Source organism: Brienomyrus brachyistius, chromosome 6 (genome assembly GCF_023856365.1).
Source record: "Brienomyrus brachyistius isolate T26 chromosome 6, BBRACH_0.4, whole genome shotgun sequence".
NCBI lineage: Eukaryota > Metazoa > Chordata > Actinopteri > Osteoglossiformes > Mormyridae > Brienomyrus > Brienomyrus brachyistius.
The window spans coordinates 28,188,059-28,201,788 of record NC_064538.1 but is presented as its reverse complement, the minus strand read 5'-3'; the positions used below and the strand labels follow the sequence as shown (position 1 = coordinate 28,201,788).

The window sequence follows — 13,730 nt, the reverse complement described above, 5'->3', positions numbered from 1 at the left end:
CTAATCTAAGAAACTGAAGTTGCATTTGTCTGTTCTGGCGGTTTAATCTGAAACAAACTGGAGCGATTAAATACCCTTCATCTTGCAACCAAATTCAGGTACGAGGGGAAGCTTAATTCCTTCCAAATTGATACTGACTGGACAATCCCCTACTCGGTCAGACTATTCGTCCTTTTTTTATAAGTCCTGGGGAAAAAACAGGCCAATAGCTGAACCAGTTCCGTAATATGATCCATTTGACGTGAGAACGCGATTAAAAAGTAGGGTAATTGCTCGGAGCAGCAGCATTAGACGCAGAAGTCCGCGATGGTAAGGAAAAAAAAATAAAATACATCATAATATCTAAGTTTGAGGGGGGTAACCTAATTTTCCAGGAGAAAGACTTGCATTTGGATTTCAGTTTATTTTAATAATTGGTTAGGATATGGATGCTAACACGATTAATTGTGCACACGGCAGATTTCTGTAGCCAAAAATATGCATCTTTTAATTTCGATGCAGGCGTCCATCTGCCGCATATACCACTCAGTCTGCAAACCTGGCTCTACCTTAAGGAGTTAAGAGCGTAAACTTTCACTCGCTTACAATATGTATTCCTATCACCCTGTATGTGGTTCACATCACACAGTAAGAAAGCTCCCAAGGTGTTCGGCATGGAAGATCGGAATAATATCAGAGGATTGTCAAGTTACTTTGTTCTGCCAGTAAAAGTTATTTCATCTTATATCGTAAATCATAAAACGCGTTTTTTCACTGTCCTTCAAACAGGGAAATGAAAGCCCATATGTGCTTTTAAAAATTAATACCAAAAGAAAGGTCAAGTAAATGGAAACTGTGGCGTAAACGGAAAATGCAAATCAAAGTACAGATAAACGTGTGTACTAACGAAAATTACACCGAGTGTGATTTTTAAGCACAGCGTTGGCCCTTTTTGTTTTGGCAGCCTAGGTGAGATTTTCTTGATCGTTGTGTGTCATGGTCGTATCGTTCATACACAAATCTACGCCCTTGATATTAACAAAAATAAACCATATGAACTTGTGCAACACCATAACTACAGAACGTTTGATATTTGAAGGATTCAGACTGAGCCTTTATTCTTGCTGTCATGCACTCAGGGACGGATTATGGGTTGTGTGGGCCCCTGGGCAAAATGTTCACCACCACCACCACAACCACCACAATTCAAGGGCCCTTGGCAGCCAAACGCCCTCCCTATAGGGTCAGGGGCCCTTGTAGGCAGAGGATCAAAGAATGTAGGCCCTCTAAAATAGACAAACGAAAATACATTGTTGATAAGCGTTGCAAATTGTTTTGGGCTAGGGGCCCCACGGGCCCCCTGCACCCCAAGGGCCCCTGGGCAGCGGCCCCGCTGGCCTGGTCCATAATCCATCCCTGCATGCACTGATGTAGATTTCTGTATCAGTCAAGTACGTGTAAACATGCATTTTAGTTTGCATAAACATCTAAATATATTAATACAAGATCTTTCAAATTTTAGGTATAAAACACTTTATTTGAGGTGCTATCTGCTTTGTAATAAACGTACAATTTGGTAAATACTTAAGTGCTCTTTTAACTAACATTTTGAAAATGCCGAAAAAGGCCTTTATGTCAGTCATGCTGCCGGTATGTACACATAAAGCAAAGTGACTGCAGTTTTCAAATTACCAATGTACTACTTTCATACAAGTGACAGAACTTACAGAGGGTCATTAAGCAATGGCTAGCTGGTAGAGAAAGGTGCATTTCGTTTCACAGACAACAAAAGCCTGGACAAAAATGGAAGTCCTTTGTGGAACAGCATGGGCTTGCAGAAAGGGCAAACCAGGGATTAAATCTGTGTGTGGGGAACAGAATAAGGAGAGAAACACACACAGACAGCCATACTGAAGAAAAATAAAAGATTAAAAAAAAAAAAAAAAACAGTGGTTTGCAGTATGAGTGAACATCTGTAACGGTAAAGCAAATTACCTGTAGTGTATTATTTCACCTTCATGTAATATCAGTACAGTATTAACAGATCTGTGAGCTATTTCTCTGCCAAAACTTCTGATCACAACTGCATCCCATAAAGTTCTTAAAACTTTTGTATTAGGGAATTAACTCTGACATGGAGTCAGTCCTCATGTAAACAATTCCCTTGCCAACGAGAAAAACAAAAGGAACACATTTTTAGCCATAATGTCAGGATATATTTCAACATAATTCTATTACATTTACAAGTAGGAATTTACCAAAAAATGCAGACAAATGTGGTCCAAATAATATTTACCTGAAATTCTCTAATGTTCAACCCAGTGTGCACCACCATCTCCATTGGCATTTGGATGCCTCACACGTAACGACAGCTCAGCTACACATCAGTGTAATACGAGCCCTAAATTTGGAGAAGTCAAATTTCAGTGAAAAAGAGGGGCTCCTTTATGACAAAAACTATGCCTTCTTCCTCCCTCCCCCACCTCAAGGTCGCACAAACCATCACACAGTAATATATATTAATTTAAAAAACATAACTGCCAACCGATCAGTTTAAAACATGAAAAATTCAATGCACACAACCATAAAATGCCCATTAACTAACCCACACATACACTAACAATATATTTATTGCTTTCATGTGAAAGGCATTTGAAAGGATTAATTTATAGGTAAAAATGATAAAGTATGGTTAGAATCTGCATGGAACCTGAAACTCTGGAAACACACAACAAAGGAAAGCAAACAAGCAAACACACACACACACACTACAATGGGTACATGTATATACGAAACTTAATAGAGACAATAGGAAAATTGTTCTGGGTTTGCATACCAACAAGAACAATGATTAAGGGTATATAAGAACATCACCCACACAGCTGTAACTTTCAGTCACTGCCAAAGCAGCCTTGCCAAACGCAACTACCATGACAGCAAAACCAGAACGGGGCGGTCTGAGTGTATCCCTAACTTATCACAAAGGCAAATCAAATGCATGGACATGATCCGCAAGTCTCATGACAGTCCGTTTCTTTCATTTCCGAGCCAATATCTAAATCCATCGGAAGATTATATCCAATGGCAGAACTCCAAATTCTGGGAAACATCAGGAAACAAAAAGCACTTCACTGAATGTATAATCAGACAGCACATGCCAAATGTTTTAAAGTCTCTTAGGTTGTACGACTGTCAGGATCTTACTCATATTACTAATCGATGAATGTTTTCACTAAGAAAAAAAAATATGATCAACTACCGCAACCCCTGTGGCAGTCCAAATTGAGATAAGACTGAGAAACAGGATGCTCCCACAGTACCATACAGCAAAGCTTTATCCGCGTCAAGAACTGTTATTCATCATACTTGACCTGGAATTTAACCAAATCTAGACTATGTGATCATCCCCCTACCCTAGTCAGCAATTTTTTTGGATATAGTAGAATTGGCTTAGAGTTTCTGATGGAATTTTTCCCTTGGGGGAAATAGTTGGGGACCTCTGCTCTATAACAGTGATTCTCAACCCACGCAACAAGTTCTGAAAGGGTTGCCAGACAGAGTTGGAAATGTAAATATTTTAAAACCAGCAAGCTCTTATGCTGATCCACGATCAGATTGCCCAGCCCCAGTCCTAGAATTAACTCATATAAAATGATCTGCAAACGCTTAGCACAAAATTCAGCCAATCCAAGAAACCAAACCAGATGCTTTACTTAAAACTCACTGGCACATCCAATCAGATTTGTGCGATAGGCATTGATTGGCATAAATTGCAGAGTGCACTGCATGCTTGATCACAGCTTTAATTTAAACCTATATGGGATTTATTGCCATGACTGAGCTGGCATGGTAACAATTGGGTCAAAAAAGGTTGAGAACATCTACACTGACTGCAGCATGGCCTTACTGAATGTAAAACAATATTTTAAGACTTATTCCCAGCCTAGTTTAGATGGGGAAATTCTGTTGGATGCTTTTTGTACTATACTTTAAGAATAACTCTTCATTCAGTGTTGATGTAAATAAAATGGAGAATAGCAACGCGAGTCAAGATATACAAGTGAACTCCAAACAGTTGCAACATGACCCATTTCTTCTTAACTGCAAGGAAAAATCCAAGAAAAAAAACACACCTTTGTTTACTGCAAGATGAATCAACTGCACACAAAGCAACTTCATACACAAAAATCAACCTTGAAAAGTGTTCATGAAAAAATATAGCATGGCAAATGGCCATAACATTTTAATGAACAATTGGGAGAGGGGCAATACAAAGACCACCTACGCTGCACTGACTGAGGTGGGGGGTGGGTCCACCGGTTCCAGATTCCCAGAGACTTCATACTAACAATTCAGTTCAATGTCAGGTTTCCCTATTTTAACCATAGATTACAATGGGGAAAGTGCTTCATCTCAGAGGAAAAGGCATGTTAGGTTTGGCTCATTTTCCACTTGGCTTGCATCACATGTTGAGAGACTTCATGTTGGCTCAGACAGACAAACTGTGGCAGACAGAGATGCAGTGACCATTCTCCCAAACCCTTCACAACAGCTTTGGTGAGAACAAGAAAAAAACAAGAATCACATCTTCTCTTTGAAAGGCTTCACATTTCCAACACAAAGATTCCAAAATGGCTATAGGTGGCAATGCTATCTTCTTCACCCTATAGTCACTCTTGGAGGGGATGGACCCTGTTCATACTATCCATCTGCTGTTTAAACAAGTGTTTTCTGATATGAAATAAATAGAATATTGGACTACACATGGGGGGAGAGTCTGATTTGCGGTAAAAATAAGGAAAGATAAAAGAGATCATAATTACTACTATATAATTCCACCTGGCAGTTCTAGGTGGGTAAAATCCCAGTGGTCTCTTGAGAAATTGGTTTAACGTAGACCTCACCACAGGCAGGGTCAATAAAAATGGGCTGGGGAGAGAGAGGTCACACTGTTGTGCGATTTCCTCATTTTCATTGCCTCTTCCTCTTGTCATTCTGCTGCATTGCAGGCCCTGCAGTTTGCCAGCCGTGAACAGCCTGTTTGTGTGTTACGGTGGAGCCGAGCCGAGAACACAGAGCTCCTGAGCCTTTAGCTTAAAGCATCCAGAGGTACTGCTGCACTAGTGTTCAGAAACAACGTCAGAATAAGAGACTTATTTGATTATATTGAACATCATGTGAGGATACAGCAGTACTATGCATTTATTCCCTTATCGTTTATTGTAATGCTTTATTGTAGCCTGTCCACGTAACTGGAAGTAGGTCATAAAAATAAGTACTGCAAGCCTGAGTAGACAGTGGCTGGAGACAGCTCTAGAGAGGTAAAGAGAGCAGATCAAGCTTTAGTGTAGGTTTCACTGTCAGTCATATTACTCTGGTTCACATTTACTAAAACTGCATGTGCATAGACAAACACTAGAGACATTGCTGTATATTCAGTCCAGTTTTATGAACGTTTACTGGCTGAGGGGGGAATGTTGCTCTTCCATCGGTGCTGTCCAGTTGCCACCCTCATCCTTCATTCGGCTGACCTCCACAGAAAATCTGAACCTGGGAGACTGTTAATGTTTGATGGGGAGAGGAAGGAGAGAAGCATTGTGTTCTTGACCTGCCTCTCCCCAACCTTCCTCCTCTCTGCCCTATAGGATCTCCTCCACTCCGTGGGCAAAGATCATGACCAAGCCTGGCTCCAGGATCATGTCCTCTCCCATGTGCTGGTTCTCGCAGGCCATCACCACCACCGCCTGCTTGCCCGGGATGCGCTTTGCCACATAGTTCTCGTAGTATCGCCGGTTCATCTGCCGCGTCTCCAGCGTTGCCAGGCCCTGTGGCCAGCTGCGCTCGTGGGCGTTCTCGATCAGGTCGTTGACGATGGACAGCGGGCAACCGCTGTCGATCAGCGAGCGCTTGATCACCGCCTGCAGCACGGCGTCCGGCGTGGAGATCATTCCACCCCAACGCGTCACCCGGGCTGGCTGCAGCGAGTTCACCCACCTTGGATTGGAGAAGAAAAGGGTGCGGGGTGAACAGGGCTGGAGAACCAGGACGCACACACACAGATTGGGGTTAGGAATAAAAACACCCGCTAATATATACTGTCAAGAGAGTGAAGTTACTCACTCTAGGATCTCGTTGTACTCTATAGTCTCCTCCAGGTTCTGCATGTTGGGGTTGGCATTGCGTATAGCCCTCATGTAGGCCTTCAGCAGCTGGATGTCCCGTTTCTGCCCCAAAGAAAAGTATCAAACATACATCATAAGGATGAGGGACGGGGACTAGCATGATCACGACAAGCCCGTGTGTGGCCACTACACCCCCTCAAGCCACATTTGTCGCTGACCTGCTCTGCCAGCTGGAGCTTGTGCTCAGCCGCTGTCTTCTCCAGCTCTGCGATCTTAGACTGCTGCTGCTGCACCATGCTGAGTAGGTGCTTGATGCAGTTGTGGTTGGGCAGCTCGTCTTTCGGCATCTCAAGCCTGTGTGGGTCGATAAACTAGTGGAAGTGAAAGCTCACGGAGACAGCCAGAATGCTCGTTATGTTTTCACATATGGTCTAATCAGGTTTAAGGACCCCGTGAATAAATATGCCATGAACCATCAACCCTCCAGAAAACTCACCCACATCCCTCCTCGCAGGTGACGGGCCTCTTGGGGTTGTGCTCGCAATCCTTGAGGTGCGACTGCAGCTGGTCGAGCCGTACCACAGCCTTGCACCCGAAGCCGGCGTTGTCGCAGGTGATCTGCAACTTGGACAGCATGTTGCGCATGATGCGGGGTACGGGCCGCAGATGGGCCAACGTGACGACGGTGCGGTCCACAGGACAGATCTGCTGCTGCGTGAACCACTGCGTGATGCAGGCATTGCAGAAGGCATGCTCGCAGTGAGGTGCCTGCAAAAGTAAGAGGACAAGATGGTTAGTGTAAGGGAGCAGCATGCTCTGCCTTAAAGCATACAAGAGTGCAACTCCTCCAAACAAAGCACCTTATGAGCGTTATAAAAAGTCCCCTCCCAACCAGCAACTTCCTCTGTATACCTGGGGCCCCAGACTCAATTCCTAGCAGGCCTTGTTTTCATTCTAAACCGTCCCTCTGGCTTAACTGGTCCAGTTATCTGTACTATTAATGCAGCTCTTTAATAGTACTGCCAGACTTCGTTCCCTAGAAAAAACACCCACCGGGACCTGAGTTTCAGACCCATGTTCGGTCCCTTATAAATAACCCTTGAATACACCACCGCTGTACTTAATAAAATAGAACCACACACAGCGCAACAACTTTAGCCGACAGGCCTTTTTTTTCTTTAACTGCAGTTCCTTAGCACTATTTATGCTACAGTCATGTTCTGGTTTGTTTGCCCTCGGATTTCTGTCATTTCCTGACACGTAAAATGATGATGATGATGATGATGATGATGAAAGAAAAGCACCCTCCTAATCTAACATTTATGTAAGCATGATCTAATTTCACCCATCAACAAATGAAGAGAGCCTGTGAGGCATGCTTTAGCTAAACCTGTTGGCAGTTGGCTGAAAATAGCAGTGATGTAAGTGCTTAATCACACTAACAAGAGGGCTAAGGCCAGAACAAAGCCTTACGCTCTACTCAGCACCTTTATTTGCTGGGGTGGTGGTTCGTTAGGAGCCCTGAAGGAATATAACCCCTCCAGCAATGAAATGCAAGGGCAGATGGCCTGAGGGGGAGGGGGGATAAAAGCAACAGTGGAATTGAATATTCACAGCCATTTTCCTACTTCCTCCATTTTTTTTACCATTCGAAACCTCAGCTCTTCTGCCTTTGAGCCTTCATGAAACTAACCCCTTTTCCTGTCTACAGCAAAGGCTGACATTTACCATTTTCTGTTAATACAGGGATCCGCGCATGACTCCACTTACAAAAGTTTGTAGACATTAAAAAGGAAGTAGATGGTAGTATTGCATGCGGCTTCCTGCACTTGCTCAGTCTCACTCGCTGTACGAAACCCTTGAACAACTGAAAACTGCAGTCACCCTTGTGGTTGGAAGCCAGACGCACGAATGAACATGAAAGTTACATATACTGGCACTCCACCCACCCCCACCTGACAATCTTGAGTGCATTTCTTAACAGTCTTTCTAGATTGGAAATTGCAAGTAAAATATAACCAACCAAGTATCAGAGACTAAAAATACAGTAAACTTGACATGACAAACTCAAATGGTCAGTTCCCATGAATAATAAAACTACTAAAATAAAGGAGTTATTTCATTGGATGATCAACCATTTTCTGTAGTAGACGACTCACTCATTACGTGGTCTCATAGTACTGGCCCATGGGCAAGATCAAGCCTGCAAGATGGTCCATCTGCTTCACTACTAGTTTCACTACTAGCACAAGTACATGGTCTGCCACTAAGTGGCTGAGATTCTGTTATTCCTAAACATGTACACTTACAATCTCATTTACAGTTGACTATGGAATACCTAGCAGCGAAGAAATTTCTCAAACTGACTTACTGCAACGGTAGCATCCTATACCAGTACCACACCTCAAATTAACTGAGCTCTTCAGAACAGCCCATTCTTTCACAATGTTTATAAACCTGACTGCATGGACAGGTGCTTGGTTTTATGCACATTTAGGAATGGGTCTGAGTGATATACCTGCATTCACTGATTAAGAGGTGTGTCCCAAAACCTTTCTCCATATAGTGCAGTGGTTCTCAAACTCGGTCCTCAGGACCCACTGCCCTGCTTGTTTTCCAGCTATCCCTGCCCTACACACTGCTGATTGACTGATTTACCTGATCCAGGTAATCAAAAGCTGAAAGACAGCTGGTACTTGTGTGTAGGGCAGGGATAGCAGGAAAACAAGCAGGGCAGTGGGGCCCGAGGACCGAGTTTGAGAACCACTGATATAGTGTATATTGCTATCAGTCAAAATTTCCACATCAATGCACCATTAAACAAAATAAGTTTCAACCAATTAAACAGTCAGATGAAGACTCCGAGATCAAATAATTCACTTGTACGAAACAGGAATATACTACAATAGCTGAATAAATGTTGCCATTTAAAGTGTCGAGGACATTTAAAGTGACTAAGAGAACCAATAAATATTTGACAGAGCTGCCAAAAAATTAATGAAGCTGGTTTACAGGTTCTCAGCAACTTAGAAAATACTGGTCTGTCAGAGGAATCAGAAGGAAGCTTTTTCTATGATCTGATCACAGAAGTGTAAAATGTGCAAAAGAAAATCTTAGCACATCTTAAACTTTGCAGAACTACTTCGGACTAAGAAGACATTGCACTGAACTTTCAGCTACACTTACCAGAAGAATCATCTGAAGAAATTATTTTAAAGAAAAGAACATATTGGTAAGACAGTAATGCAGTAAATCTGTTAAAGGAAATGTGACAGCCAGCGCCACAAGAAATATTGACCAAGCGGAAGGAAAAAAAAAGAATATGCAGCACATTCAAAGACATTATATGGTGCACAGATATGATATATGCGATACATTTTTCACTAATATTACCGATAACCGGGCTAACCTTTGAGCTCCACAAATCTATAGTGAACCTGATGCTGGTGATGCTACTTCTGAAGATCTCATAAATATGTGTAGCAACCACATCACATAATGCTGACAATGAGACATCAGCAAATTAGCACTGACTTGGAAGACTGTAGCAAGCTTTTAAGTGATGAATGTGCCGACGAAATCCCTTGTTCCCCACTGTGGAAAATGTCTGACAATCCAACCCAATCTCAATTTTTTTGTATTTTAAAATCAACGCATCTTTTTAAAAAAATATTTTAACAAAATTACCTTTATTTCTAAAACATTTCAATCCAGTATAATAAATGTTTTCTTTTAATATCACTAAATAATTATGAGAGTAGTTCAAATTATTACAAAACTAAAGGGTGGTTTTACACTGTGCAAAGTGTGATGGCATACCATAGAGGCACTAGCGCTATGCAGGAGCTCCTGAAGAGAACACACACAGGGACTATTCTGGATGAGGGACTGCCAGAGGTGACAAAAGCACCGTAAAGTGTTGACTATTCATGTATATTAAATACGCATTAGAACGGAGAGCTTTTTAACATCTTTTGTCTTTGTAGCTGCTAAATACACTCATTATTAAAACCATAAAGTTATCTGCCCGCTACATTAGAATCTTCACTGAACAAGTGTTTGTGAAAATGCTTAAGCTAAAATCTGGGCTTATTCTACATTGATTGACTGTACCAGTGTGTGCATTTGTGCACACTGGACTTGTTGTGACGACTGTTGTTAAAACAAATGAAAACGGACACTAAATAAAAGAAAATAATTTGTGAAATGAAATAAAAATGAAAATCATTTTTACAAAAAAAAAAGTGCCTGATTTTAAATCGACAAAAGGTACTGCGACACCAGCAACATCTTTTTAGTCTTTTTACCTTGTTTAACCACAGTATCTACTCTTTTAAAAGATGTTGTGGCTGCTGATCCATCCCATCCTTCATCACGACTTCAATGTTTATCTCTTGTGTTCCATGTGATGCTCTGCTAAGTGAATTTATTAAACATGAGGATACTACAAATTTATACTGATTATTAACTTTTGGGCACCACAATACACATCCCATTAATATTTTTAGGCATACTAATATTCTGCTTATCGAACTGTCCTCAAAATTTGTACATGCAATATGCAAATTCACAAATAAATAGTATTTATGCAATCTGCATAAGGATCTGATGATTTTATATTTTGTCATTCAGAAACTGCATAAACTGCTGTTCATTTCATGGATTGAAACTTACTTTAAAGCAAAATATGCACGCAGTTGAACATGGGTAATAAACACCAGGACTTTGTGTAACCTTTGGTGTAACCATTTCTTATACAGATTATTAACTTTTGAGCATCACAATAAGGCTTTTAGTAGTACGCCTAAAATATTAATAATCTGCTCACCAAACTGTGGGCGTAAGTAAACGTCCGTTACCAAAAATCCGGCATCTGGACAAATGTTTACGCCCATCATCTGAAGCCCTGGTGATTATTGCACATGCGCTACATAATCATGATGTGTTATCGTGCAGCCCTATTGATTATTTAGAGCTATAACAGAGAGGATTCATCCCAGGTGAAAAGGACAAGGTAAAGTCAGGCTGACCTGCACTGGCTCTTCTAGGACCCCGCTACAGATGGGGCAAAGCAGGTCCTCATCCACCTCACCCTGGAACCTGGTGACGTCGTAGCCCATGGCACATCCCTGACAGGATTGAAGTGTCCAGAAAAAAAAGTTAAATATTCAGATTAACAAACTACTATAAGTTATATTAAGATGAGGCATTAAATTCTAGTAAAACTGGATAAATGAATGCAAAAAGTTACAAATTTTCTTGCCAAAAAAAGTGCACTCATTCTACAGTCGGGATCACTTTGTATTTTGCTCTGTATGCCAATTCAGTACCCCTGCCCTATAGAAATACATTTTTATGCTTATGCTAACACTTGTGTCAGTCATGTTGTAGCAGTGTCCGTCTGTTCAAAGAGCAGGCTGTTAACTTTAGCAGCAGCCATCAGTATAAAGGCCAGCAATTTGCACAACCTTCTTGTCAATCCTAGTGGCAGAGTTAAAAAATATATCAAGGGGGATCTTTGCAGGGGAGGGTCTTATAAATACATAAATTGTAGTTTATCCGTTACAGATATGTGCGTATTAACTGTTACGGATGCTGGTTATGAAACTAGTTGAGCTTACGAAATGACTTTACATCATTTTTTTTTTCTGTGGAAAACAAAAGATCGATCTGTCGGCCAGGTTAGGTAGTAAATGAAAAGCATGTCACAGGCCGGTACTTGTAAGTGCTGAGTGATCTGATATAATCCCTCATGCTCCATTACTGAAAATGGCTGGTCAACCAAAGCAATCATCTCCATTACTATAGTTCTGTTTTTAGCTCTGGTGGTGCAAACTTTCAATATTCATAAAGCTTAGATATTAGCCAAGAGTGACACATTGTACATATGCTGATAACCTGATTTTTAATGGATATCAGCTGATACCGATATTTTAATTGATATATATTGCATATCCCTAAAGGGCCAGATTTACTAAACAGGGTAAATTGGCATGCGAATACAATGAAAAAAAGTGCCAATGAGAGTGGCCAGTTCTGCCAATGATCTACTAAAAATACACAAATTTATAAACACAGACTCAGTCAGTTCATTTAAATAATGACCACCTCAATCTACCAAGGGCAGCACAAATTATTGTAGGGTGGCAAACAAGCAGATCTGGTGAGGATGCTGGTGATCTACTAACAACACAGACAGCTTGTTACAATCAGACGAACATAAGCGTAGATAATTTTGGCCGATATATCGGTTTTAAGCTCCCGTATGGTATGAATTTTTCATAAACCGCCATACCGTGTAGCTGAAACAACAGCTGTAACAATTCAATTGGCCTCTGCCAATAATATCATATTGTTCGCTGCTAGAAGTGCTATCTATCACTGTAGAGTGTATTAAGAGTGGACCCTTGTTAACTGTGCGAACGTTCCTTACAAAGAAATTTATGGCAACAATTTTCCATATATAACTGTTCAGCGTTATAGTACTTATAACTACTGCTCCAGTCTGTGCCTTATAATACAATAAGTTGGATTCTGTATTATGATTTGGCCTGCAATTAAATGCATATCGGTAAAGAAAAATCCTTAGTATTAACAATTAACCATGGTAATAAATATTAAAATCATGGCGGTTAAGCAAACATGTTGTTTCCAAGCTAAATATATGGTAATAATGAATAAGACATGTCTCTATTGCGCTAAATATACAGGTAAAAAAAAAATAAAAAAAAAATGTTGCTGTCAATATTAATCTCATAAAACAATTCCAGTCAAGCCAAGTACTAGGGCTGGGTATTGGCACAGATGCCCCGATTCAATTTGATTCCGAATCAGTAGATAACGTTTTGATTCAATCCGATTCGATTCAGTATCAGTTCGACAGGAATGAGATACGAAATACAATATAGCAACATTCCATATATTGAGAGTTCTTTAGAAAGCTCTAAATTGATCACAAATTTAAAACTAAGGGGTCACTGAAAGAAATTGTGTAAAATACTTAAGAAAAGGCCAAAGGCTTGTATACCAAAATCTTTTTCTTTGAGGAACATACAGTAGGGGTTATAGCTCCTTAAAAACACAAAGACTAAAAAAAACAGTTGAAAACAAAAACAGGCAAGCCTCAAACTCATGTCTCATAAGGACTAAGTTAAAGATACGTCAAAACACAAAGTGGAGTTTGTAATTGTTTTGTATGGAGACGGCTCATACGCATGCTTTGACGGAACGGATGGCACCAGCACATCTAGGTGATGTTTTGTTAAATGGCTATATACAATTGTCTTAACTATATGACTTAACACCTTAACTCGTGTGCATAGGACTATTAAATACCTATATGAAATTCAAGTCACAAATAACCATAACTGTGCAAACTTTTATTGAATATCCTTTCTCTGAACGTTAAGAATGGTCAAACAAATGTAATTTTTGACATCCTTTTTAAATAATTTTACCATTATAAGACCACAATATTTTGTATCCATCTTTATTTTCCGATAGAAAAAAATATACAAATGACATTGCATAATGCTAACCGCAGCCTCAGAATAGGAAGAGGTCGAAGAGAAAAAATGGCTGAAAAAAATCTCAGAATGCCCCTAAACACTGTGTCGAGGGGCAAAAACT

At 40.5% G+C, this 13,730-nt stretch overlaps 1 protein-coding gene across 6 annotated transcripts in view; it reads right to left on the bottom strand.

Annotated features, from left to right (window-relative positions):
* Positions 1 to 1,495: 1,495 nt before the first annotated feature.
* rnf41 (ring finger protein 41) overlaps positions 1,496 to 13,730 on the bottom strand; it is a 30,370-nt gene continuing 18,135 nt past the window's right edge. For 4 of the 6 annotated variants that reach the window (XM_049016139.1, XM_049016141.1, XM_049016140.1 and 1 more), the window contains 5 exons: positions 11,132 to 11,230; positions 6,598 to 6,869; positions 6,320 to 6,455; positions 6,100 to 6,203; positions 1,496 to 5,973 (listed from right to left, as the gene is read on the bottom strand). In XM_049016139.1, coding sequence (XP_048872096.1) covers positions 5,619 to 5,973; positions 6,100 to 6,203; positions 6,320 to 6,455; positions 6,598 to 6,869; positions 11,132 to 11,221 — 957 coding nt within the window. In that variant the 5' untranslated portion in view covers positions 11,222 to 11,230 and the 3' untranslated portion in view covers positions 1,496 to 5,618. Of the gene's footprint in view, positions 5,974 to 6,099; positions 6,204 to 6,319; positions 6,456 to 6,597; positions 6,870 to 10,408; positions 10,515 to 11,131; positions 11,231 to 13,730 lie in introns of those variants that run through there. The other 2 variants (XM_049016143.1, XM_049016144.1) reach the window with 2 other exon arrangements.